Source organism: Anser anser (assembly GCF_964211835.1).
Source record: "Anser anser genome assembly, chromosome: 1".
Classification (NCBI taxonomy): Eukaryota; Metazoa; Chordata; class Aves; order Anseriformes; family Anatidae; genus Anser; species Anser anser.
This window is the reverse complement of record NC_139720.1, coordinates 196,295,744-196,322,842: the sequence shown is the minus strand read 5'-3', so window position 1 is coordinate 196,322,842 and position 27,099 is coordinate 196,295,744. Positions and strand designations below refer to the sequence as shown.

The 27,099-nt window shown below is 37.9% G+C and overlaps 1 protein-coding gene across 9 annotated transcripts in view; it reads left to right on the top strand.

Annotated features, from left to right (window-relative positions):
- The window catches only part of GRIA4 (glutamate ionotropic receptor AMPA type subunit 4), a 224,548-nt gene that overhangs the window by 58,834 nt on the left and 138,615 nt on the right, over positions 1 to 27,099 (top strand). For all 9 annotated transcript variants that reach the window (XR_014578151.1, XM_083820243.1, XM_083820246.1 and 6 more), the window contains exon 3: positions 16,647 to 16,886. Coding sequence is in view for 8 of the 9 variants with exons in the window: in XM_083820243.1 (XP_083676369.1) it covers positions 16,647 to 16,886 (240 nt within the window). In the remaining variant the exon portion in view is untranslated. The remainder of the gene's footprint in view (positions 1 to 16,646; positions 16,887 to 27,099) is intronic.

Genomic DNA, 27,099 nt, shown 5'->3' with positions numbered 1-27,099 from the left:
ACAGCTATTTTAAATCTGTTGTGATAACCACGATAAAGAAAAATATTTTGTAATGGCAAATTCTTTTTGACAATCTGCCTCCTTTTCCCCCAGACCCCACCGTACACCCTACTTTGGTCTGTTCATAGAGATAACAGGGTGCCAGCTAACCAATCTCAGCTCCCTTCTTATCTGTCTTCTTTTTTAAAACCATCATCAGCACATTTCTCAGCTCAGTGGAAATACCAATTATAGATAGTCCATTTCAAACTGCCATATGGATGAGGCCCAATTCCTGCCCAAGATATGACAGAAAGGAAAGAGAGGGCTTGTGCTCCTGTTTTAAATTGTGAAGTTATGGAAATGCTTGCTTAAGATGGGGGCATAGAGAAACTTGAAAACTTGGCATAGAGAAAACAGATTAGCTGAAAAATCAGGAATAATTGAAGATAATTTAAAAATACATTTTTGTTACTGCTTTCTTTTCGTTAGTGAATTTCCAAATGCAAAAATCATAATCACTACCTCGAGAAGGTAAATTTTTAAAGATAGGTAAATTTTTATAGAAATGAAGAAAACTCATCACCTGCTGAAAGATTTGAAGCAGCACATAAACCTAACAATAACAGGTGTTTTAGGATTTCACCAGCGATTTTTGGGAAGCAGTTTTATTTCTTTGTGTTAAAGATTTAAGCCAGTAGGCTGTACTGCCATCTTTTTGTGTATTGGGAAATAATGTGAAGGAGAGCTGTGACTGAAAGAAAGGTTCTGACATTACTGTAGTCAACAATGTAATAATGCAATTTAGTGACGTCCTAGTGCAAATCGATTGATTTTAATGCAAGATAGCAATTTTGCACTCAGAGGAGAATATGCCATATGCTAGGCAATTTCAGTCTTTTTATTGAAAGGTTGTGTTATTTTACAGAATGGATACTTGAGTCAAGGGAGGATAGGTCATGCCAAACATTCAGAACCTTACCTGCGTTCTACAAGCTATCATTAGTGTGGTAGCCATTAGGAGTTCTTGTTGTGGATAAAGACACCATTTTGTCAAATATTTTACAAATACAGAGATATAAAAGAGATGATAATTCATCACAGAACTTGCAATGTAATTATATCACTTGAAGCAGTATTTTGTGGGTGGTAAATATGCTTTATGTGACAAGATAAGCATTCTCCTCTTCTGTTAGATGTTAAACTATCAGACAACAGCACATTCATTTCTATAAGTATCTTTTGCCCAGAACTGAAATGAGATAAGCTTTTCTTGCTAAACTAAACATGGAGAAGTATGTAAGTGAGGCAAATATATTAGCTACAGTTTCAAAACTGTATTTTTATTTGACTTACCTGCTTATCACTTTTAAAGACACCTAAGCTAATGTCTATCCCATTTTACAGTAGATATTTATATGTACTTAAAATTGAAAAAATGTTAGCTGTACAGTTCGCATTATAATAACAGAATTTGTGATCCACAGAAATAGAAAGTGTGTGCATATTCTTATGATATATATACAGATATATTTATGTATGTATTAAACCTTTTCTTAAATCATATCTGAAATGAAGAGAATTATTTAGGAAACATACTCCATTCATGGCATTTGACTCTGAAACCTGCTTTTCATATTGAGCGGTTAGAGCCTGAAGTCATGAAACACAGGGGCATGGCCAGAATCCATCTTGCACTCAGATCTGATGAGGCTGGTCTTCCATTTAAGAGTTGAATGGCGTTCACTTTAAATAACCTTGGTTGAGCAGTTCATTTATATTTTATTTTTGAAAGATAATTCCTTTTTCTCATTATTTTAAGTATTATGTGAGACCTACATCCATTTAGGAATGCATTTTATACATAAAAAAGTTGATAGATTAATGTTTCAATGGAAGAAGAAACAGTTTGGTGGAAAAATATAAAAAAAGAAAGACAGTGGAGGATGCATTTCCAGTAATCCATTTGATTTTAAAACCACCCAGCTATAATGTTGTTGATTCCCAACAGCATAATTGTGGAAGGCTGAGAAGAAGCTGTCTCTTAAAATGAAGAGAGAACACAGAGAACAAACTACAAGGTGCACAGAAGGGGGGGGGGGGAGGGGGGGGGGGGCGGGAAGAGGAGAGATGGCTCAGGGTTTCTTAAGCCTTGGACTTTTGGCCCTCCACACACAGTAATCCCTAATGTCATTTTGACATGGCATGTCCACGGTAAGCAGAATCTACATCTGAAAAATCCCTTAACTACGACCACTACATTAGCTGGGGAAAACAGGCAAACTATAAGATGCTGAAAAAACTTCAGAGCACCAAAACAAGGCTACACAAAAGAACAAGTACAAGTAGTGAAACCACAATCTGTTTGAGATGTTGGGGTGAGATGTCTTAAGTAACCGTAATTCCAAAATACAGAGTCAACCAAAGAGGCTAAGACACAAATTTCTAGGAAGAGCAAGAGAAAAACTCTCTTGATATGGTTTTGTTTCTGTGGAGTTAAGAGTAATAATGCCTAGGGTGTTTGAGGGAGGGCTGAAGTATGAAGAATGATGCATGAAATCTCAAAGAACTCTTGCTGAACAAGCCAATGATGGATAATAAGTGTATTTACATTCATCTTAGTGATTCTTTGAAAGTATTTTATTCATTACCACAACTGTGTGAAGTACTGAAGTATTACCATCTTTGATTTTCAGATTGGGAAACTCAGAACAGCTGAAGGTGACATGTCTGTAGCTAGTCAAAATTAAAATAGGAGTTAAAATAAAAATACACCAATGCATTTCCTTTCACGTAGACCACCATCTCTGTGGTACCATTTGCCAATTCATCAGATCAAGGCTAGAAAAAAACAGTAAAAACAATGAGATCACACCATTTATGGAGTAATTCTAGGCTAAATCAGAAGCGTCTAAGTGTTCTGGGAATGCTACCGTTACCAGTAGTGATGTATGAGAAGAAACAATCCAGCATAACTCCATATATCCAAAAAGTACATTTTGGATGCAAATAAAAAAGTAAAGTTCACTTTTTTTTTTTTTTATTGACTCAGTGGAACACACTTGCATTGTAACATAGAAGAAAAATCACAGAAGCTTTGAAATCTCATATCTACTAGAAATAAAGACAAAGTCCTCTAATGTGAGAAAACTAACAGAAAAATAGGCACTTTGTGTATTTTGATAGCTCAGAAGATGCCTCTGATTTGTGAGTAGCTTCAACAGAGCCCTGCGCACTTTGTGAACAACTGCTATGCTGTCAAAATACAGTCACAGACTGTGGAAGGCAGCAGAAGAACTTTGTTTCTAGGTCTTGGTAGGAAGTTTCTCTATCTGATGTATATAATCTCATGTGGTATTGTGTTCATTTTATGTGAGAATGATACTGGCTTCAAATTCTGCTTTATGCCATGAAAGGGAAGGAAGGAAACTGAAAGACAAACAACAGATTCTATCAAAAGTATATGGAAACTCTTCTTATTAAAGTCACAGTTGTGACAAAAGAATGCCTGAAAAGTTTTTCTCAAGGTAGGGACTGTATAATTAGATTGTAGCTCTATTAACCCATAGGAAAGGGGGGGAAATAGATGAGTGTTTCGTCACATATATCCTCTTAATATTAAAATTGTTTTCAAAAATGAACAATCATTTTCTGGCTCTTTAAAAGATACTTTTAAACACCTTAAGAATGACCAAGAAAGCAAAGTTGTGCTTAAAGTTTTTATTTAACTTTATGTGATGAATGTCTGTTGATTTCACTAAGGCCAATAGGAATCTATGACTACGTTCATTCTTCAGGTGAACTAATGTATTTCAGAAAAGGAATGCGCATTTTTTTCCAAAGTCAAACTCAGTTGCGAGAGACAGCTTGTTTCTATCTTGTACATCTTCCCTCAAAAACTCTAGGGAAAAGTAATGGCAGGAATGGTTTCAGCACAGTCTTTCCTTGATAGGTCAGTAGGACACAGTTGAGATACAAGCTCTAGTAGGAAATCCAAGAGAATTATTCAGTCCACCAGTTTACAGATAGGCAGAATAAATCAGAAGCAAGGAGTTAAATATCCAAAGGTAAACAGATAAGTAGGAGTTATTTTCAATGATAACCTTTGGCAGTTGCATGAATAAAAACGAACAGTGATTTAGGTTATTAGTGAGGGGACTCATGATAATGTGAAATCTGTTACTGGGGGAAGAAGGTAGCCAAAATCACAGTCAGCTCCACCGACATTCAGAATCCTGGACTGGACCAAACAGCGCTGCACTTCAGTGAGCAATCTGCTTTAGCCGGGTGATTATGGCAAAAGAATAAGAAATTGGCACATAGATTCAGCAGTGAAAGAAAAACAGAGTTCCCAGTGATGGATCAAGTGACATCACTGCCCTCAGGACAAGCTTTAATTCTAAATATAAAGCTATGAACCAGACAAAAATCTGCATTCACGTTTCAACAACAAACACCTAAGGATCTTCCATCTAAATGCAGGACCGAGTTACTCTTATCTTTCATGATTTCCTGCCTTCCTTTCCCTCCTTTCCCCAGATGTTTCAGAGATCTGGGGAGAGATTTTCCAAGTCAGAGGGAGCAGTTAGGTGACTACTCCTCTTTTAAAGTCACGTGGAAAGCTTAGTAACAAGCTTACCTCAATACTCCAAAAATTACTTGATTTCAGCTTCTTCTAATTACAGTAGAGTCCAGTCCATGTTTTATTTTAGCTCAGTTACATTAGAACACAAGGTTTGACTTAAAGAAGCACCATTGGTTCAAACTGTGAGGTATAAATGATAATAACCCTGATATTTCATCCAACCGTATAGGTCAGGAGCCTTAATATATTGCTTCACATCTCAAATTTCCAATTAAATTCAGTAAATTCCATCCAATGATGGTATCACTGGCAAAAGTACTGTAAAATTAGCATGTTTCTCCAAAAGGAAGAAAAAATTAGTTGATTTTTTTTTGAAAACTTACAAATAGTTGTTCTTTTGCATAACAGGAATCTGTGACTAAGTAGCTGTGTTTAAAGAGATATTTTTATCTAATCAACTACACATTTTATAAGATGCCCTCCTATTTAAAATAGTACTGATTTTTTTCTTCAGTTCTTCTGGAAAGAAAAATGTCTGTTTAAATGTGCTGATTTTTTCCCTTTTCAAGATAAAAAGAAACAAAAAAGCTATATATTGTAGAAAATTGGGCCATCAAAGGATTAATTCTTAAAAAAAAATTAAGACTTCTTTATTTTCTGTTTCATTAAAATTGGATGTGGGGGAAGGTTTTATAAAATCTTACATTTTGGGGGGAATTTAATTTTTATTTTTTTCTCTACAAACAAATGTTTGGGTGAACTTCAAACTTGAACTGAAAGAAATAATATGTCTTATAAGAAAAAGTATCCAAGAAAAGCAAAAAGTACTTAATCACAAAGGCAATCCAAATAAATTATAAGTCATCTGTGATCAGGATGAACTTTCCCTCAGCTAAAAAACTGAAGTGGTGGTAAGATTTTTCACAAAGATCTCTATCCACCACGAGCATCTGAGTTGAAATGTTGACCTCACTTAAGCAACTGGGAATTTTATCATTGTCCACAGTGTTTTTCTGTTAGTCCAGTTTAATTTCCATGTATTCTGTTATGCATCTTTAAGTTTCTGTCCCGAAGGAAATAAAAAAGATGATCACAGACATTTTGTCCTTGAGAAAACCTGCCAGCTACATGGGAACTTTTTGTCCAAACCAATGGGCTTAGCTTTTTTTAAAAAAACTTCTCTGAATTTGAAAAAAAATGGCAGCCTCACATGGTGCTAATATTTTTATCTTTTATCTTTCTTTTTTTTTTTTTTTTAATAGCCAAAAAATAACTTCTGTACCAATGTGGATTCTCATTCACATGGCTATGAAAGGTAAATGCTGCATGTGGATTCTCTGTGGGAGAGTGTTCAAAGAGGAAGTTTTGGATGAGTGAGGGAAATGCACGTGGATGTGCATTGCCAGACAGCTATAAATACCAGATCCGTGGAGTGCACGGGACTGGAGGACAAAGGCACAAATACTGGGTAATTTATTGCAGAGAGAGCTGTAAAGTACTTTTAAAAATGAGAAAAGATTTGTTAGCATTCAGCAAAAGTGAAATTCATGAGAGGAGTTCTATCAAATAGATTAGCCAAGGTACAGCAGAAAGAGAAATTTTATAAATAAACCCAGTGGAAAATGTTTTCTTGTTGTAAAAAAGTGTTCCATTGGATTTAAATTATTTGGAATTACATATTAATGAAAGTAAAATACTTTAGTGGTGCAGAAGTTTTCAGATGGAAAGTACTTAAAGATTAAAGTGGTTTTCCTCATAGAAATTTATGAAAGGCCAAGTTACTCTTTGTTCTCCATCAAGAAATGAGAGTTTGTCAGAGATGCATGGTCTGTATCTGAGAAATACTTGCATCCCCTGGTTGCAAAGAATGTGTGCCCACTGCGTGAGGAGGACCTCAGAGAAACGCAGCTCCAAATCACACTGAATCTAGTGATGGACAGAGAATAAAAATATATAAAAAATACTAAAATAAAATTAAAAAAAATAAAACACAAAAAAGGTAGCTATCTAAATGTAGGTGTCAAGACTTTTCTAGTTTCAGTCTCCTTTTACAGCCAAAAGTAAGAGATAGGTACCGCTAGTGGGTGAATACATTTTCAGCTGGGATGATCTGTCTTTCAAACATACCTTCTTCTGCTTTAGAGACAGGCAAAAAAAAAAAATATCTATCTTTTTGGTGGTAGGAATCAAATGAGATGGTCCTCTCATCTCTCCCTGGGTGCACATGTACTTACAAAGACATACAGTATCCCTTCATGGATTCGTTTTGAATTAGCTTGGAGGAAGCTTTAATCAGTGGATTAATTTGAGAAGAACAAAGCTTGCTCCATACGAAGCAATGAGTTCAACAGTTCAGTCTACGAGTCAGTCTTGCCTGGCCTCTGTGGCCTTCTCTTTTTTCTTATTTTGGATATCTCTCAGAATAACCTTCTAAAGTTAATGTTTTGTAGCTTAGTGATCTGTTGCAAGACATTGCACAAAAAATACTATATCAGAGTGTTCAAACTGATTTTAAAAGAAGAAAATACTGTGCAAGTTAATTAAGCTAATTTAATTTTATTTTCCATCCCATAGACAAGAAATGCACTATCACTTTCTGCTATTATTTCAGGAATTGACTTTGAGTAGTAGAAGTCTTTTAGAGAAGAATTGGTACTGGAAAGTTAATTATTAATTAAAAAATGTAACAAGTTTGTAGCTTGCTTTGCAGTATGTTCTCACATCTGCAGCTGCACAAACAAAACTACACTTCCCAAATTACTGTATGATCTAGTAAACCAAGATTTTCATTGTTCCTAGGAGAGCATTTTTAAATGAGCTGGCAAGTCACTTACAGATATTGGTAGTAACCTATTGCTGTGGGTTAAATGTAAAAGATATTCATGAATTTTCTGTCTCAAATTTGATGGATCCATCTGTTGATCTCCAAATAAGTACTTCTGCACACTCTTTGCTATGTGCTTAATTTTGTGCATGCAACTAAACACGCTGACCTCTAGGACAAATGCTTACATGTTTTCAGGGTTTACTATACGGAATTTACTATAGAATTACAAGGTGCAGGTCCATTAGATAAAACATAATTATTCACATTAGGTAGCACTCAGAGACCACAGGTGAGACAGTTGGACTATTGTGCTAAACTTTTTACAAACATCTAGCAGAAGTCTGGCCTTTCTGTCAGCTGTTCATAATCTAAAATAGACCAGGTAGTCAAGACACTGAGAATTGAGGCTTGGGAATGTGAAGTGATTTGCTCTGGAGCATGAATTTAGTTTCAGAGGTTCAGTGTCCAACATACTGGACTTCTCATTATACAGTTATATTATAGGGGGACAAACATATGAGAGAAATAAATATTTGAGAGTATCATATTTGTGATTCAGGGTTGTTTGGTTGTTTTGTTTTATCTTGACCATAAAGATCTTAGTCTCTTTTTGTTCACCTTCACATTCAAACTGATTTTAGTTGAAGTATCAATGTAATATTTCTAGTTATAGTGCTTTAGGTGTGATGATACCTAAAATGTGATGTGTGCCTTCTAAATGCAGGAGATTTTTTAATTTTTTTTTTTCCCAGAAGAAATTTACCATGAAAGGGCAAAAGCAGGTGATGATTTTGAAGGTGCAGGGTCTACAAAAAGAAAATCATCAAAGTTACGATAGGTACTTCTTTCATTAAACACAAATAACATAAATGCATAATTTTTAAGAAACTCCTTTTCCCCTTTTTTGAATAGCAGTATTTATATATATCCTTTTTTTTTTTTTTTTTTTATATTCAAGGCTGTTCTTAAGATAGCAGTAGACTGGTCCTAATACAACTATAATGTTTTTCATCTGTCCACTTTATATAACGCTGTTTTCTCTTCTATAATCCTATCTATCAGCTCACATCAGTGACTTAACTGATGAAGGTACCTCATTAAAATGGTCGTAGTACTGGGACTTTTTCTAAATGCAAGAGCATAATTTAGCATAAAATCAGCAGTCTCAAACATAAACTCATGGAAGAGCATATTTGTATCAATTTGTACTTAATTTGCAGGCAAGATGTTTGAAAACTACATGGGGATTAATTTGGATCACTTCCCTTGTGATCTAGAGCTCTGGCTGACTTTGCATCCTCTTCCAGGAGATGGAGGTCAGTGGAGATCAGAAAATGTGGGTTAGGGAGGACAGAGGAGAAAGAGATGTTGGGATGTCCTGTGCAAACGGAACAAACAGTTGTTTTGACATTTGAACAGGAATCTCTCATCTCAAAGCTGTTCTAGGAATTGTACTTAATCACTTCTCAAGTCTTGAAGCATATAGATTGCATATGCATATAGGTTGATAAATCATTTAACCTTGGGAGATAGGTCCTTATTTAGATTAAATGATTCTCCCTTCTGTACTGCATCTCACTTGTAGAGCTGGCATCTTCATATAGCTAGGCTGTTCCTCTTTGATGGAGTTCTTTAGAGTAAGAAAATTTTTCCAGTATTTTTACATCAGTGCTGTCCAAGGATGGTACATAGTAGCAGAACAAAACAGAGAGCATATAAGTGTGATCCACATGGCTTCACAATACTGCAGTCACTCATCAAATGAAAGCCTTCATACGCTCCTGTGGTGGCAGGGAAATATAATTCCTTACATGTGTTTTATAGATGTATTTCTATCTGGGGTTGAGCAAGTGTATTGGGTTTCTGTGGCAAGGTTTCAGTAGTGGGGTGTGTGTCAGGGGTGTCTTCTGTGAGAAAAGACCAGGAGCTACCCCATGTTGGACACAGCCAGTTGCAGAATTCCAAAATAGTCTCACCACTGGTCAAAGGTGAGTTCACCAGAGAAGCTGGTGGCACCTCTAGAATAAAATATTTAAGAAAGGATAAGAAACACTGTACACCAGCTGTGAGAGAGGAGTGAGAAAATGTGAGAGAAACATCCTGCAGACGCCAAGGTCAGTGAAGAAGGAGGGGGAGGAGGTGCTCCAGGCATTGGAGCACAGATTTCCCCTCAACCCTTGGAGAGGACCATGGTGGTGCAGGTTACCTCCACAGAGGACCATGGTGAAACACATAGTCCGTGCAGCCCATGGAGAGCCCATGCAGGAACAGGCTCCTGGCAGGAGCTGTGGCTCAGGGAGAAAACCCTATGCTGGAGCGGGTTTTTTTGACAGGAACTGTGTCCAGTGGGGGACCCATGCTGAAGCAATCCGTGCCTGAAGGACTGCACCCTGTATAAAGGACCTGTGCTGGAGTAGTTCTTTAAGAACTTCAGCCCATGGGAAGGCCCCACATTGGAGTGTTTGAAGGATTATATCCTGTGGAAGGGACCCCATGCTGGAGCAGGGGAAAAGAATGAGATGAAAGAAGCAGCAGAGACGAAGTATTAAGAAGAGACTGCTACCCCCACTCTCCGTTTGGATGTCCAAAGCATTGGAGGCAGTGAAGAGACAGCAATGAAAGAAATCCCATCTGGAGAAATTTGGTAAAGCAAACTGCTTTGATTCATGTGGTTTTGGTGCTTCCACAGTTCATAAATGTATGGCAGATCTGTGGGCCTGTCATTGTATTTAATAACAGCTTGCTTCTGCCTGAAAGAGCTTCTACTGCTTTCAGACCTAGAAGCCTGACACTTAGGGAAAAGCATTTGAAAAGGTAGGTTAATGCTTTGTTTCAGAGCTTGTGTCCTGGAACACCAATAATGAAACAAGACCAATATCATGTAAATATGTGTTTGGGTATGTCTCTGTAATTATATTTGTACATACAAACAAATCTCACAAACTTTCCCTCATTTGTGCTATTTTCATGGTAATGATTACACCCATATTTGGACTCTGTCTTTCCCTTCTCTGCTTGGAGGTTTTAAATTTTATGGGTGTAACTTCTGGAAATCAGTGAATAATAAGAAATTGTCATTTTGTTTTGTTTTGTTTCTAAGGATTTTTTTTGTCTTTAAAGTGTGGAACTTGACTTTTCAACAATAACAGGAACTTTGGGAAGTCTTTCACAGAAAAAGAAGACCACATGTGGCTTGACTGCATGTCTCAGTAAACCCTGCAGAGTACACATTTTGCTATTATGGCATTATGATTTCTTGTTTTCATCTGAAGGTTCCATGTGTCACACATTCTTTTAAAGTGAGAGTACTAAAACATAATTCAAACTGCTAGAATAGAATATAACTAATTCATATTATAGCTACTGTAGTAACATTTTCTTGGCTTTTTAGTGTGCCACATACAGCTTATTTTTGATAATCATAGAATCACAGAATCATAGAATATCCTGAGTTGGAAGGGACCCGTAAGGATCACCAAGTCCAACTCCTGGCACCGCACAGGTCTACCCAAAAGTTTAGACCATGTGACTAAGTGCACAGTCCAATCGCTTCTTAAATTCAGACAGGGTTGGTGCAGTGACTACACTGGGGAGCCTGTTCCAGTGTGCAACCACCCTCTCGGTGAAGAACCTCTTCCTGATGTCCAGCATAAACTTCCCCTGCCTCAGCTTAACACCATTCCCACGAGTCCGATCACTGGTGATAACGGAGAATAGGTCACCTGCCTCTCCACTCCCCCTCGCGAGGAAGTTGGAGACTGCAATGAGGTCCCCCCTCAGCCTCCTCTTCTCCAGGCTGAACAGGCCCAGTGACCTCAGCCGCTCCTCATATGTCTTCCCCTCTAGGCCCTTCACCATCTTTTGTCGCCCTCCTCTGGACACTCTCCAACAGTAGACCAATGGCATTGCTAAATTTGTAGGTGAAAGTCATATGTGTAATACTGAAATCAAGTTGTCAGCTCTGAAGAGATGTCTTGTTTAAAGACAAATTATTATTCTATATATTTTAAAGTATGCTCATGAAATTCTATTTGTCACTGCTTTATATTTATGGGGGGAAATCTTGAACAAGATTATCGTAGAATGCTAATATGAGACTGTTTAACGAAGCATAATTTACTCCATTTATAATAAGTAAAATGCCTTTAGAAATGTAAGAAAAATAGATAAAGAATTGGGGAATCCAGGTAGTCATGTCTGCCTGGAGGCATTTTCTGAGAACAGTAGTGAGTCAGAATGCAAATCCTCGTGGCGTTGCTGATTTTTGTGGTCGCTGCTGATTACTGTAAAATTGATTCAGGAGCTTTGCAGCATCTCTGCATATGTTTAAGCCTAATCTCCATAGTGTCATAGGCATTTTTTCTCTCTCTGGGTATTGTACTGAGTAAGTTCTAATAACCTTCATCTTAGTATTTTTTCTTATCAAGGAGCAAAGAAGGACACTATTCAGTAAATTCTCAGTCTTGATCTCAAGTATAGCAGCATACGTTTTCTTGGATCTGTTATTTCACGACTTTAATGATAGTCAGGTAATGTATTATTGCATTTGGATGTAGGCAGTGACAAGGATGGTTTGCTTGAAAAATGCAAAGAATTATTCTTCTGTTATTTTTAGTGAAAAATTTTTCTTCACATCAGGTTCATAACATGTAATTTAATGAAATTTCTAGTTTGGCTTTTTTCTGTTGTTGATTTGTTTGTTTGCTTGCTTGCTTGTTTGTTTGTTTTTAATTTGAGCTTTAACTCATTTCAAAGCTTGATATTGATTTCTTGAAATTTTCATCATGTAAAATCCTGCTGTATGGACTGTGTGTTAAGAAAAGTACATTTTGCCCACATAAACCTGGAAAGAAGTAAGGCAATGCAGAGCTTATCAAAGGTTTTCTCTAAACTGAAAATATGTCAGTAAACTACTACCTATGTGCACAAGATGTAGATTCAGCTGTTTCAGTTGGTAAAGTCAACTGAACTGTGCTTGCAAATAGAGGAGGACTGACATTTCACAGAATGACAGAATACTTGAGGTTGAACCGGACCTCTGGAGGTCATCTGGTCCAACCCCCCTGCCAAGCAGGATCATCTACAGCACAGGATGGCATCCAGGTGGGTTTTGAATCTCTCCAGAGAAGGAGACTTCACAGCCTGTCTGGGCAAGCTTTCCCAGTGCTCTGTCACCACCAAAGTAAAGAAGTGCTCTTTCATACTCAGATGGAACTTCCTGTGTTTCAATTTGTACCCATTGCTGCTTGGCCTGGCACTGGGCACCACTGAAGAAAGAGTCAGGCTTCATCCTCTTCACACCCTCCCTTAAGATATTTTTATCATTGATAAGATCCCTTCTCAGTCTTCTCTTTTCCAGGCTAAATAGGCCCAGCTCTCTCAGCCTTTCCTTATAAGAGAGATGCTCCAGTTCTCTAATCATCTTAGCAGCCCTCCACTGGGCTCTGTTCAGTACATCCATGTCTCTCTTGCACAGAACTGGACACAATACTCCAGATGTGGTCTCATCAGGGCAGAGCAGAGGGGGAGGATCACCTCCCTTAACCCTCTGGCAACACTCTTCCTAATGCAACCCAGGATCCCGATGGCCTTCTTGGTCACAAGGACCCATTGCTGGCTAGTGGTTAACCCGCTGTCCACCAGGATTCCCAGGTCCTTCTCCACAGAGCTGTTTTCCAGCTGGTCAGCCCCCAGCCTGTACTGGTGCTTGTACTGGGGTTATTCCTCCCTCGCTGAAGGACCCTGCACTTGCCTTTGTTGAACTTCATGAACTTCACCCCACGCTCCAGCCTGTCCAGGTCTCTCTGAATGACCGCACATCTCCAACTAGCTCTTCTTTGTTTGTTGGTGCTATGTCCAGCAGCACATGTCCTCATTGGCTCATCTACCACCTTTGTTAAAAAGTTATTGTCAATGCTCTGCAGCAACCGCTTGGACTGTTTGTGCCTAGCTGTGTTGTCTTTCTAGCAGTTGTCTGGGTGGTTGAAGACCACCAGCAGAACCAGGGTGCGTGACTGTGAAGCCACTTCCAGCTGTCTATAGAAGGTCTCATCAACTTCCTCTTCCTGATCAGGTGGCCTGTAGTAAACATCCACAGCAGTGTCACCCATGTTAGCCTGCCCTTTTATCCTTACTCATAAGCTCTCCACTCACTCATCATCCACCCCTAGGCAGAGCTCCATACATTCCAGGTGCTCTCTCACATAAAGAGCAACTTTACTACATCGACTTTCTGGCCTGTCTTTCCTAAAAAAGCATGTAGCCGCCCATGACATCGTTCTGTCATGCAAGCTATCCCACGATCTGTAATTGCAATGAGATCAAAGCCCTGCAACCCCACACAGATATCAGATTTCCTCACAGAAAGAGTTGTAAAACACTGAAAAATCCTTTCGCAGGGGAAAGTAACATGCATGATGTGAAAACAGAACTGAATGAATGATTATACAAGAAAGACAGAAGAAACAAATATTTTAAAAGGTATACAATAAGAAATCAGGAGATATAGAGGACATTTACTGCAGAAATCAAACCTTATGTTAGTGCTGTCAATGAAAACTGAGACTTGCAAAGGGTGTTAAAACAACTACAGAATGTCATTTTTATCTATAAATTCAAAGGCAGGAAATAGGAAAATAATTGAGTCTGTTACATATTGATAATGGATTGGAAAATCATGAAAATCTGGATATGGACTTAAAACTAATAGATACTGATTTTCAGTCAGGAAGGATGCTGACCTTAAAAGAAGAGTTGTGATGGCTAATGGGAATAGGGAAACCACCTCACATAAACATATTTATTTTTAAAAGTGGACATAGAACCCATCAGCCATGGACCTAGCAGCTAACATCAATAGTCTGCGAAGCAATGGAACAAATTTTGATAGAAAGAAAACTTTAAAGTACAGCTATAAACAAAAACTGGGACAAAATGCAACCAGAAATTACTACGATAGAAAGTATGGGATTAATCAATATCTTCCTTTTGCCGAGAGAATGAAGTAAAAGAAGCGTACTCCTAAGGGAAGTGATTTATGAAAATAGAGGCAAAAAGAAGAGTTTAGAGAGGTAGGCATGAAACCAGCTAAGGGGAAGTTTGCAACAAATGCAGTTAGAAGAGGAGGTAATAGGCTGGAGAAGCTTGGTGGTGGAAAGGTACTATGAAACTGATTTTATAACAGACATGGGGTTAAAAAGTCATAGTACCCTGATACAATTTTCTGGTAAGGTAAATACAGAAATCTCTAGAAATTCAGAGCAGACTGAGAAAATAACTGTGGAAGTAAATAATTTTGAGTAGTACAGTAATAGACGTGACATACTGGAAAGTTGTACATTGGTGACTAATAAAAATATTATACTATAAGCAGAAAGTCATCTTTTGGAAATGACCCAGGAGGAAGAGAGAGCAGAATTTTGATTCTGAGATGATTGTCAGCCATCACTGAGAATGTAAATTTAGAAAAAAAGAAAAAAAAATGTGATCTTAGGATATGTCAGCAAAAGTATTTTACAGTAGAGATGGGTAAGTAATGTAGAAAGAAGTAGAAAGCCTTCAATTGAAATTCTAAGCAGGTTGGTCAACTGAGTTCAAGACAGACAAGATGAAACTGAGAAAACACAGAACAGCACTTCAGGGAATGATTAGGGGAATGGAGAGACAGTCATCTGATGGGTCTGGGAGAATGTATGGAGAATGTATGCAGTGTGGTCCAGCAAAGCAAACACTAAGAGGGTTTTAAGAGCTGTGTATCAACATATTGAAGGGGAACTTAGGAGAAGGAAGAAAGCTTTTTAACCTTTAAAATTACTTATATATAATCTGTCTATGAAAATCTTTAGGTTGAGGGCTGAAACACTGGGACAGCACATAAAATCCCAGAACTGCCCTCCAGTGACTTGTTCCAGTTCTGATGCCAGAACTGGATGAATTGTCCAAGTCTAAGGAGAAAAATATACAAGTTCTATGTTTGCTTTTTATGATGTAACATGAAACAATTAAAGATGAACTGTTTTTGAATACTTCCATTTGCTAAGTGTGTACGTGGTTCCATGACTGTGACGATCTTGCAGGGTAACTGTGACCTTCAGACTAGAAGAGAGGAGGCCTCTTATAGAATCATAGAAGCATTAAGGTTGGAAAAGACCTCCAAGATCATCTGGTCCAACTGTATTCTTCATAGATGTCATCTAGTTAAAAGGGCATGACTTAGGTTTTCCCTGGTTCTGTGCATATGTAGGAACAAGTTGGCAGGAGGGAGGGATGTGGAACAGGAGAGCATAGGAAATACATGCTTAGGAAAAGTATATGATGACCACTGAAATGACTTTTGCTTTCTTCATTTACCATGATTATGGGGTAGGTACTACTGTTAATTATCACAGAGTTTCTAGTAAGTTGTTTTGTGCTTTCAAATAAACGGGATGCTTTTCACCGGGCCATTTATGAGTTGCTAGAAAGGCAGTATTTACTCAGGAAAATACCCTCGTGTCTGTTTTTATGTGCATAGATAAGTAAAGCCCTTATCCAATCTGCTGAAATCAATAGAAGTCTTTCTCTACGTCTTAAATGAGCCCAAGAGCAAATCAAAACTCAGAATATATATTCAGGTCATTTGTTTTCTGGTTCTGAGGTTGACACAGAGTAGAAATAAAGGGTTTGGGGCAGTAGCCTGGTCACATTGACTTACTACATTTTCCTTCAGCTGTTCTCTTAAAAGTCAAGGAAATTATTCATGAAATAGGTTGTTATTCAGTGTGTGTAGTAGTCTTAATGCAGCACAAGGGCTTTGTGCTTAAATGGGAATGAAAGATCCATATTGCCAGAATTCAAAATGTCCAGATTTCACTCGTGAGGTCAATTACTTATTTTGAAATGTGAACAATTTTCTGCTTGAAATAATGGAAATGATCAAGCCCTATTAATGTACAGAGCTATGGCTAAAACAGCATACACTGACTTTTCACTGGCATGCAAAAATATATGATATTTAGTTTGTATTTTATTTTAGAATTAAATATATATAGATAGATAATGTAATGTTCTGTGAATAGGACCCAGAAGTGACAAAATGTTATTTAGCTATTTATTGGTTTCCAGAATGAAACACATGTAAATACTGAAGTTAACTATACAGGCAGAAATGGAAATATTCAATTTATGGAGTTGGGGATGTTGAAATGTGTAAGTATGTATTTACAGATTTTGTCACTAGGTGAACTCTGTTTTTTTTTTTTGTTTTTTTCCTTCCAGTTTGCTCCCAGTATTCTAGAGGAGTTTTTGCCATTTTTGGACTATATGATAAGAGATCAGTACATACCTTGACCTCATTCTGCAGCGCCTTGCATATCTCCCTCATCACGCCAAGTTTCCCCACCGAAGGTGAGAGTCAGTTTGTGCTGCAGCTGCGGCCATCTCTGCGAGGAGCCCTCTTGAGCTTGCTGGATCACTATGAATGGAATCGCTTTGTCTTCCTGTATGACACAGATCGAGGTGAGTTGCAACCCAGCTTTATTATCTTTTTAGTTCGATTGATTTTTGCAAAAACTGTACATTTTTATATGGTATTGAGAGACTGAGGAGTCAAATTTTAAAGAGCCTTTGAGTTGAAATACCTTCGAATGAGTAGCTCTGTGGCTGAAGGAAGAATTTGTTAGCCTGCAAATACTGGAAATACTGGAATATACTGCAAATACTACAAATATTGGATGCAAATAGGATGCAATTGACCAGCAGAAGCCTGCATTTTAAGTCATGAATGCTAAAACATTTTAATTAATGTTAGTGAAACAAACAGTTCAATAAGCAGATTTGTACAGATCAGTTCACTTTTCAGCTCACTTCTTAAGTGACAGCAGTACAAAGGAGTTGAGAGGACCAGCCACGTTTTTGCTGCACCTGCACTTGTATAAGCTGAGATGTGAGCTCATTCGGTCTTTCAAGCTTTGGGAGGTCAAGGTAGAGGCTCACTGAATGTGAGGCCCTCAGGCTGCAGCAGAGAATTGAAGGTAGGAGATGTATCTACATGGCAGCAGCAGGAGAGGATGACGCAGTAGCCATCTCTGTCCACTGCTCCTTTCACGTGGAGTTACCTCTGCAATCGACCTTGCTTTTATAAAATTCATGGTGCATTACAAAAGGCCACATTTCCTGTTCATATCTTCCATTCCACATCCCAGAGCATCTCAGAACCTTTTAAGTGGTAGAAAACTGCAAGTGCATCACTGCACCTCACCACTTACTGTAGGATTGTGAAGTAAAATCTCACATTCTCCATGTTGTGCATTCATTCTGTTGGCAAAGCATTTTGAGTATGGAAGAGTATTTAGCCAACACGGCTGAGCTTCTGTGAAAGAGGCAAGATTTTTACGTCGATGGCTTATTTTCAGGGGAAAAGTGAGTGGCATAGCTGTAGTCAAATAATTATTTTACTACAGCTGTTTCAATATAGCTCCCCATGTGGACAGGCTATTCTAAATTGAAGTGGCTTTATTCCAGTGTAATTATTCTGCAGTAGAAATAGGGAATTTTACTGACCTAACTAAATCTGTTTATTTATTTGATTATGGCTGTAGAAGTCAATTTTAGTGTATATACAAGCACTACATTTTAGTGAGAATTTTGCTTGATAAACTGCCTAAATACCTGAATTTAAATAAAAATGATTAATGTGCCAAAATGAAAGGGCTTGCATTGTTCCATAATTGTTGGTGTTTTTTTGTTTGTTTGTTTGTTTAAAAAAAAAAAAAGATATATTTTTTTATGTTTGCTGGACCAACAAGGGAGCTCTGGGTAGCATTATAGAACACACTAGGTAACATACTAGAACAAGTCCAGAGAAGGGCCGCGAGGATGATCAAGGAGATGGATGGAGCACCTCTCCTGTGAAGACAAGATGAGGGAGTTGGGGTTGGTCATCCTGGAGAAGAGAAGGCTCCGGGGAGACCTTACAGTGGCCTGCCAGTACCTGAAGGGGGCCTACAGGAAAGCTGGGGAGGGACTCTGTGAGGAAGTGATAGGACAAGGAGTAACAACTTTAAACTACAAGAGGGGAGATTTAGATTAGATATGAGGAATAAATTCTTTATTATGAGGGTGGTGAGGCACTGGAACAGGTTGCCCAGAGAAATTGTGGATGCCCCATCCCTGGAGGTGTTGAAGGCCAGGCTGGATGGGGCTTTGAGCAACCTGGTCTGGTGGGAGGTGTCCCTGCCCATGGCAGGGGGGTTGGAATCAGATAATCTTTAAGGTCCCTTCCAACCCAAACCATAATGTGATTCTGTGATTCTATAACTGAGAAGAGAAAAACACAGTGAATTTAAAAGCGTTCTTACTCAAAACAGTAATGAGGAGCAAGAAAACAAGCACGCAATTACAGATGTGATACTACAACTTCAACAATTTGTCAGGAGAAGAAGTGCACAACCTGCAGTCACCTTTCTCATCTAAATTCACATGCTTAATTAGATTGAGACATCATTTTTAAGCATGCAATATCACACCAAGGGCAGTTACAGAACATCATCTATAACAGTATGGTTAATAAATGATTCCTATGGCACTGAACTCAGCAACTCTGAACACATTGGTGTGTCTTTGATAAAGAGATGACACTTGCCAGCTGGATGCAAGGAGTGCTACACTGGATCATCTCTTAAAATCTGAATAGGTCTTGTGACTCTATTTAATGCAGGAGAAAATAAGATTTGATGTATCTTTAAGTAGTAGGATGACTGTAAAGATATATCCTTGATGAATAATTTTCACTACCATTGCACAACAGAAATTTTGAATGCAGAGCTCAGATATGATAAGAAAAAAAATAAAAAAGTAAATAAAAATAAAGGAAAAAATATCATCTTTTGATCCAGTGTAATCAGAAATATATATATATTTATATATATATTGATGTTGAGTTACATAGGATCTCTGTCAATGAGGCTGGAACTTAGTCATGTCTAGATTTTTGCTAAAGATACTTCCAGTCCATGCCAGACACTTCCCTATCTCTCTGAGAAGCTCCATCCAACCAAACTGTAGGAACAGGAATCACTTTGCCTTTTGTTTTTGACACCGGGCCTGCAAATTGTTCTTTGCAGCTTAACCAGAAAACTATAAATAAATTCTTATACAGGAAGGTAAACAATAAGTATAAATTCCAGCCAGACATAGTAGCTGTTTAGGAAGAGGACAGCATTTAGAGGTGTTGTTCTCAGACCTGCTTTCCCAGCGTTTTCATCCGACTTGCTTCTCTTGCATGCAGCTCAGTTGCTGCTTGCTCTTAAGGGGTGAACATTTAACTTCAGGTATTAAGGTGGGTTATCTGCTGTATCACTCTGTTTATCTCTGGACAGACACTCAACTCCCTGTAGAACCCCAGTCTTTTTGCTACCAGGGGTGTCTATGTTAAGCATTTTAGTTCAGGTCAGGAATGCACTTCTGCTGCAGCTCTCCAAGTCATTGCCACATACCACACCTGGGTTTATGCCGTGGAGTTGTCTTGGTGCTCAAACTCCAGTGAGATGGTGGCTTCAGCCAGTATGTTAAATCTCCTTTTCTGACATTCTTTCAGTCTTGTCGTCTGGAAAATCACTGTCCTGTGTCAGAATGCAGATAGTGGGAAGAATGACAAGGCTACAAAATGAATTGTAACTAGCAGGGGACATTACAGGCTTTGCAAAAAACATCAGACCTGATGACAGAAAATGCAACTCGTTACTTAACAGGGAAGGTGAGCAAGTAAGGAGGAGGTTAAAACCTCAAAGGCCCTTTGGTTTCAATACATCCTTCTTTCTCCTACCCTCCTTCCATAAAAAGATTTAATTATGACCTGGTGCTTAATACAATTAATGTAAACAGCAATTACTATTAACAGCAAGGTGCCAGGAACACAGACAGAACAGGGAAAGAGCAGGCTGAAGAACACTCACACAAATTACACAACACATAGCAAGGAAGGCCCAAAATGAAAGCCGTGCCTTCCTGAGATACCCAGAGGAAAAGGGAAGTCCCACAGAGGTAAAGTGCTCGGTTGATACTTGATGTCATCATAAAGGAAGATAAATGAAAGGACCAAATGGGCAGACCAGTAGAACATTTGGTTTATATATGTTCTTTCATTGTGATTGAGAGGTATTTGTTTTATAAAGAGGCAGACAATCAAGTGGGAATGTGCATCTGTAAACCACTGTGGCATTTTTGACGGGGCAGAGGTGTGCCTAGGGTGGTGTTTTGCTAGTTGTTGACAATAATTTCTAGCATCAGAAAGCAAAAGTTGGAGCCTAAAGCCACAGAAGAAAGTTGGAGAAGTTTGTGTGAGGTGTGAGAAGCTGTTTAAGCTTGTGTTAGCTGTCCATGCTTTATGCAGCTGAGAGCTGGGATGGCAGCAGTTGCTGATAAAATTGCAGGTGTTACCCAGAGCTAAGGGAGCCCGTGGTGGAGACAGTCAGAGGGGCTGTGGGGCTGCAGGGGACACCAGGGAGGACTACAGTTCTTGAGCTGGGAGGTGCTTTCACCAAGTAAAGCAGCCATTTGAATCCAGCCCTGTTTCCCAGCAAGGGTTGTCAGTCCCTGACTGTGACTAAAGAGCAGGAGGGGGAGAGCCACCAGCTGGCCTAGCAGTTGGCTCAGCAGAGGCAAGGACTGTAAAATAGTTATAGTTCTCCTCTGGAAATTAGGCATTGCATGTGAGCTGTTTATGTACCGTGTTGTGTTGTTTTATTTTTTTCTTTGTTCCTTTTAATTACATAGTGTTCATTAAACCAACTCAGTCATGTTTGCAGGTGAGAAAAATAAGCTCAGTGTGCACAAGATGAATTTAATTTCCCTACATTTCTGGATAGTGTTTTTATAGGAACTCCTTTAAAGTTGAAGCCATTTTATTTTATGAAAATCTAAACCTGGCAGAAGAGTTACACAAGTGCTGATGGCCTGTTCAAATTAATCCTATGCTACTTAGAGTAGCAAAATGCAAGCTTTTATCTTTTGAGCACTTGTGGATGATTGGTGAGGTCTCAGATGTCTGGAGAAGGTAAAGAAAGGTATAGGAAATGTATAGCTCTCCCTCTTTACTTTGAGAGAGATTTTGGAATTGGTTATTAATAATCAGTTTATCAGGCTAATCTAATTTTCTCCCTTGGCAGAGTAGCTGTCACAGCAGTAAGTGGTAGGTCAGGTGTAACTTTGTACCTCCTGTGATGATGCCTCATGCCTGAAACAGAAAACAGAAAGGCAACTATAGCCTGGTGTCTGGAAAATTAAGAAACCATACCCTCAAATAGTTGCTAATGACACATGTTAAAACTAAGAGTAGTTCTCAGATGAGGTGCGAGGAATTTGTCTTTGCTCTAGTCTAGTGAACGTCCGGTGTGAAGTTGAGGAGAACAGCTTTTGTGGATGCCCAGCCTCAGTGAGTTAAACAGAGTGATGCAAGATAAGTTGAAAGTGATCTTGCTAGATCAAGGAGGTGAAGTATGATAAAGGCTGTGTAAAGGTTAAATTTAGGAGGGAAGAACCGAAGGTACAAAGTGCAGAATAACTAGCTTGGCACTAGTATGAGAAATATTTCAGGAGTGGTGGAGAGCCTTAAAAATAATGCAATTCAATACTGTTGTACTGTTTCCAAGAAAGTCGATATTATATTGAGATTTGTGGAAAAAAAAAATTGCATATGGGAAATGGAAGCTGGATGTTGCTCCCTCTCAGCTGGCTGAGGTGTTGGGTTTCACACTTCAACAGCAAAGATAAAAAATATCTGCTAGCTGAGGAAGTGGAATGGAATCGAGTGAATAAGGCACACAGAGGATGTGATGCTGGCAGTACTGTGTCCCACCATTTTTTCTTGGCATCTGAAAACACTAGGTACTGTTCCTGGCTGCATCAAAGGCATTTGGTATGAGCATGGAGCAAGGATCAGGCATCCGTTGCTGGAATGACACTGTTGTTACTGTTGACCACATATAGATATCACATACATAAATTTCAAGAGTCCAGAGGAGAGGAGTAATATGAAAAAAAAAATAAGAAATTAAAAGCATGACCTGTGGGGGGGAAAAAAAAAATAATCTTAAAGAACTGAGATCATTCTCGGAGAGAAGCTCTGTTGAGGAGCAAAGACCAGTTCTTTTTTGTACCCACTGAGATCAAGGAAAGAATTAGAATTATTTTGCAGGAAGGCAGATTTAGGGTGTTAATAAGAAAAGTGTTTCAGCAAGGTCAGATAAGCACTATAATATACCGAGGAGATTGTGGGAATTCTTACCATTGGAGGTTTTAAGGAAGAGATTAAAAAATATCTGCAGTGGTGATCTGCTTTACTACATCCTGCATCAGATGATCTCTTAGGTCCCCTCAGGATTTATATTTATGTAATTTTCATGATTTCTTCAGAAAACTGGGAATGGTTTCTTCACAGTACTTGAAATTAAGTACTGTGAAAAATTAAGATAACTTAATTTTTTACTATGGAGCAACTTTCAATAATATATTATTGCTATTCAATTATATATATAACCTTTGTAAAACATTTAGTATGTTCCGTTATTCAAAAATCAGATCAAAAACATTCTAAGTGACTTAAGACAAAAACACCGTAAAATCAGGTCGAAGGACTATAATTATAATATGGCACTCAATAAGTTGAGTTATTGTTCGCTGAGCATTCAGAAACTGCAAGAATTGGCCCTACATCAAGCTTTAGTTGATATTTTTACTGTGCTTCTGAACAAATTTGTCAATGTCTTAATAATGAAAAAGAGAAATAATATTATAGCAACCCGGAAAGTTACTTCAATATTTAGCTCAATTGAAAGAGCTAGACTGCTGAAGCCAGTAACAATCTAGAAATACAACCTGTGTATTTATCTGCATAAAAATACTGAATAGAGATTCTTATTAGTGAAATAAGTTCAAAAGACCAAGTGCTGCTAATAAACAACAAATTGAAGATGAACATGCAACACAGTACTGCCAAGAAAAAGGTTTTGCCACTAAGTGCTGTTTAATTACTGATTGTGTTCTGCATAACACTGTTGAGCCTAGACCTATAGCATTCTTGCCTTAAACTGCTAGAATGTCAGGGTGTTTAGGTAAGCCTGAGAAACAGCAATTACATACTGGTTCATAGGGAAGATTAAGTTAGCAACCTGACTTTCTTCACTTGCAGTGGTCTGCTTGGTTTTGGGTCCTTTCTTTCATGATGTTCACCAAGAAGAGTTTGCAAGGTTTCCCACAACAGGCGTTTTTCATTCTGCCAACCTTTGACAAAATGTCCAAGAATAAAAGAGAAACAGAAGCTCATGACTGTGTCCACTACCTGAAAATAAAAGTTTCTTATCTGCAGTGTGCAATTATTTACCAAACTTTTGTGAAACAAAGAGCAGAGATGTCATGGCATTGAAAAAATATTGAAATGATGTCTTTTAGAAAACAAACAGCATTAGATAACTGGTCTCATTGCTTTTATTACTACTTGTATTTTACCGACATTTTATTGACTACTCTGACATCTGGTCTGTAGGTTTAAAATTTTTGGTATTTTATGTCTTTACAGTTGCTGAGATCAAGATCATCAGTGTTCTCAGCATGTCAGCTTTTTACATATTTCAGAGTAATTTCATCAAATCAGGTCCAATGGTCAAACTGGTTTGGAGATTTCAGTAGCCCTAATACATGCCAGGGAATAAGTTTTCACTTATGCTGTAGGTGAACAGAAAAAGAATCCTCACCAGATGTGTTAAAGAAGCCATTTGTCATCATCAAAATGGGCATCTAGATGGGCAGTGGATCGTGTCATACGTATTAGGATCCAAGTACCACTGTGTTTGTTGCTTACCAAAGTCATGTTGTAATTTTGTGCAGGCTGATCTGAAATGATACATGGAATGTAGAGAAAAAGTTTATAAAATATCAGTGAATAAAGAACACTGCAGTAAGTTTGTCAGCCCCTTCATATGATCTGCATCTGTCTATACTCAGTAATACCATGTTTCTAATGGAATAGACCAATCTGCCTCATGCACTGATAACTGGTTTGTAAATATTTAGTTTTGCCAGTGTTAGCTCATTCGTAATTATACCAGCAACATGCCAGCTTGTCGTTATCTTCTCAGCAGCTGATAACAACTTGAAAATATAGGTAGTAAGTGTACACATGAAACAGAGATGCATCTGCATCAGTAAAAATACTATGACTTTCCATCTTTCCCTTGTCTTACCACCAAAGAGAAGCAATAATGATAAAACAGCATTGAAATCTAGTAATGAACTCAGAATTCAATACATAGGAAAATCTTCCAAGGGCTTCATTAAATAAAAGTACTCCTCTTGTTGATTAAAGTTCTTGAACATTCAGCAAAGGTGGTAATACAGAAAATAAATATATAGAAATAAATAAAAAAAAAAAGATCATTAGGTGTACAGATGAGTACCCTGACTTTGCTATTCCATATAAGATGTGGATCAAACTTAGCTGCATCAGCGTGCTTTGGTCATCTAGCTAAACACTCAGAATATGCAGTATAACCTAATGTGAAAACACCATAGAAATATATCAGTCAGGAAACATTAAATAAAGGGCTGCCCATTATCTTCCTGATAGAAAGAATTTGCTTTGTGTCTTGTGTCCACAGCTATATGTCTCTGGCTTCTGTATGCTTTCCTATTCCAACATCCTAAAGTAAATAGCATTTCTATTTCCAATGGGTTGTTCTAATAATTTCAGAGCAATTGCATCTCCAGAACCTGGCACAAACAGTTAATTTGTTGTTACCTGTTTATGTAACACTTTCATTTACATGGAAACATGTCATTTTCAGCTGTTTGTTACACACACATTCTGTATTTTACTTGAAAGCAGAACAATGTAATTCTGAATATATGCTTCCACTTATTCTCTGAAAAGAAAAGTTAACTTCAGATGCTCCTACAACTTATGAGTACTGTTGTGGCTCAGCACATTTCTGAGTACATGCTGTACCTGAATATATTAGTAGACATTGTTCTGAGAAGCATTTTTTTTCACTTGCTCCATATAGATAAGTCATAAATAAAAGCACTGCAAACCATATGTTGGGATCTGTATGCTGTAAAAATTAATTCTGTGATTATTTCATACTATATAAGAATGGGTAATTTATATGCGTACTAATAGGATTTTTATTTACTTTTTCCATAGATTAAATAAACTCCCTCCAGAAAACAATGCCTTAAGTAGAAATTAATGTTGTGATTTACTGATTATTTAGCTTTCTTGCTACTCTGCCTTTTGTTACATAGATATATATATCAGTGATATCACCATTGTCAAAAATCTGCCAAAAAACTGTCTTCAGTGAAGGGACTGCAGCAACCTTACATCAGCATAGCCAAGAGCATCATTTCTAAGTATGAGGCTGTCCTATGTTTCCACTACACATTGGTCAGTATTAGTAGTGCAGACAGTTGATAGATACGACAACCAGCAATGCAGACCTCTAAAGAAGACCTTGAAAAGACTCAGACGAGGAAGCCAGCTACACATCCAAATGCTTATGCTTCAGAAATTTACTTCAGTGCGGACATCTGAGTCCCGCAGCTGCTGTACATAGCCTTTTATATGGCCACAGGTGTTGGCTTCAGTGCTGGAGCACAGAGTGGTAGCAAACAAAGGGGAGTATAGTCGATGCTGCCAGAGACCAGACATAGTGCCAATTTAATACTGAATGTAAAACAAATACTCGTGCCAATTTGTTTCTAAATGCATTTTTAGTTAGAAAAATTAGCTTGTTTTTTGAGAACATTATCTATGTGTGGATGAATGTTCCAAGTTTTAATACAGTATAAAGCAGGCCTTTAAAAAAAATAATAAATGAACAAAATATATATTTACAAATAGCCCTACAGCATAGACTTACAAATACCAAAACATATGATTCTATTGCTTTTTGCTGTTATTTTTTAAAAAAATAATTAAATTGTATTAGACCAGTTCTTAATGATCTCTCCCTCCATGGCATATTTTGTGATACAGTTATCCCTTATGTAGTACAAGTGACTTCTAGGGCACTGCAGGAGGAAGCAAAGGTAATTCGGCATTAGAGTATATTGTGAAGTAAATCTGTATGTTTATATCTGGACCTGGACATTCTTAATTCAGCTGATTAATCTGTTATTGTATCATCTATGCAGTCTGTAATTTTAGAATTACATTATCTGCTCCTGTGAAGAATGTATATTCCAGTGCATTCAGATTTTCACTATTTTGAGATACATTTTGCCTGTAAAAAGGCATTTCCCTGATTAATTGCAGCTGAATCCTATCTACATACATATTTTTACAAATAATTTGTCTTTGCTCAGTTCCGAAAGGAGAGGCGGAAGTGTAGAGATCCTTTTAAGATTGACTACTTATCACAGTACTACAGATGCTATTTCTGCCTCTGCACAGGGAATTTCCTGCACTAGTATTTACAGATAATAGCATTAACAGATGCTTCTGTTACCAAAACTGCAGTGAATGTTTGAGATGTTTAGCATTTTGCAATTAAAAAGAGAGTTACCAAAGGGTCCTTCAGTTGAAAGGACTCAAAATCTTTCTTTGTACCACCGCCTTGTTGGGTTTTAATATTAATGCACACCTGGATGCTGCAGGAAGTTTTCCTGTGGACAAAGGACATGTATTTTCTTCCAGTTTGACTTGGATTGCAAATGGCCAACATTTAGGGTAGTT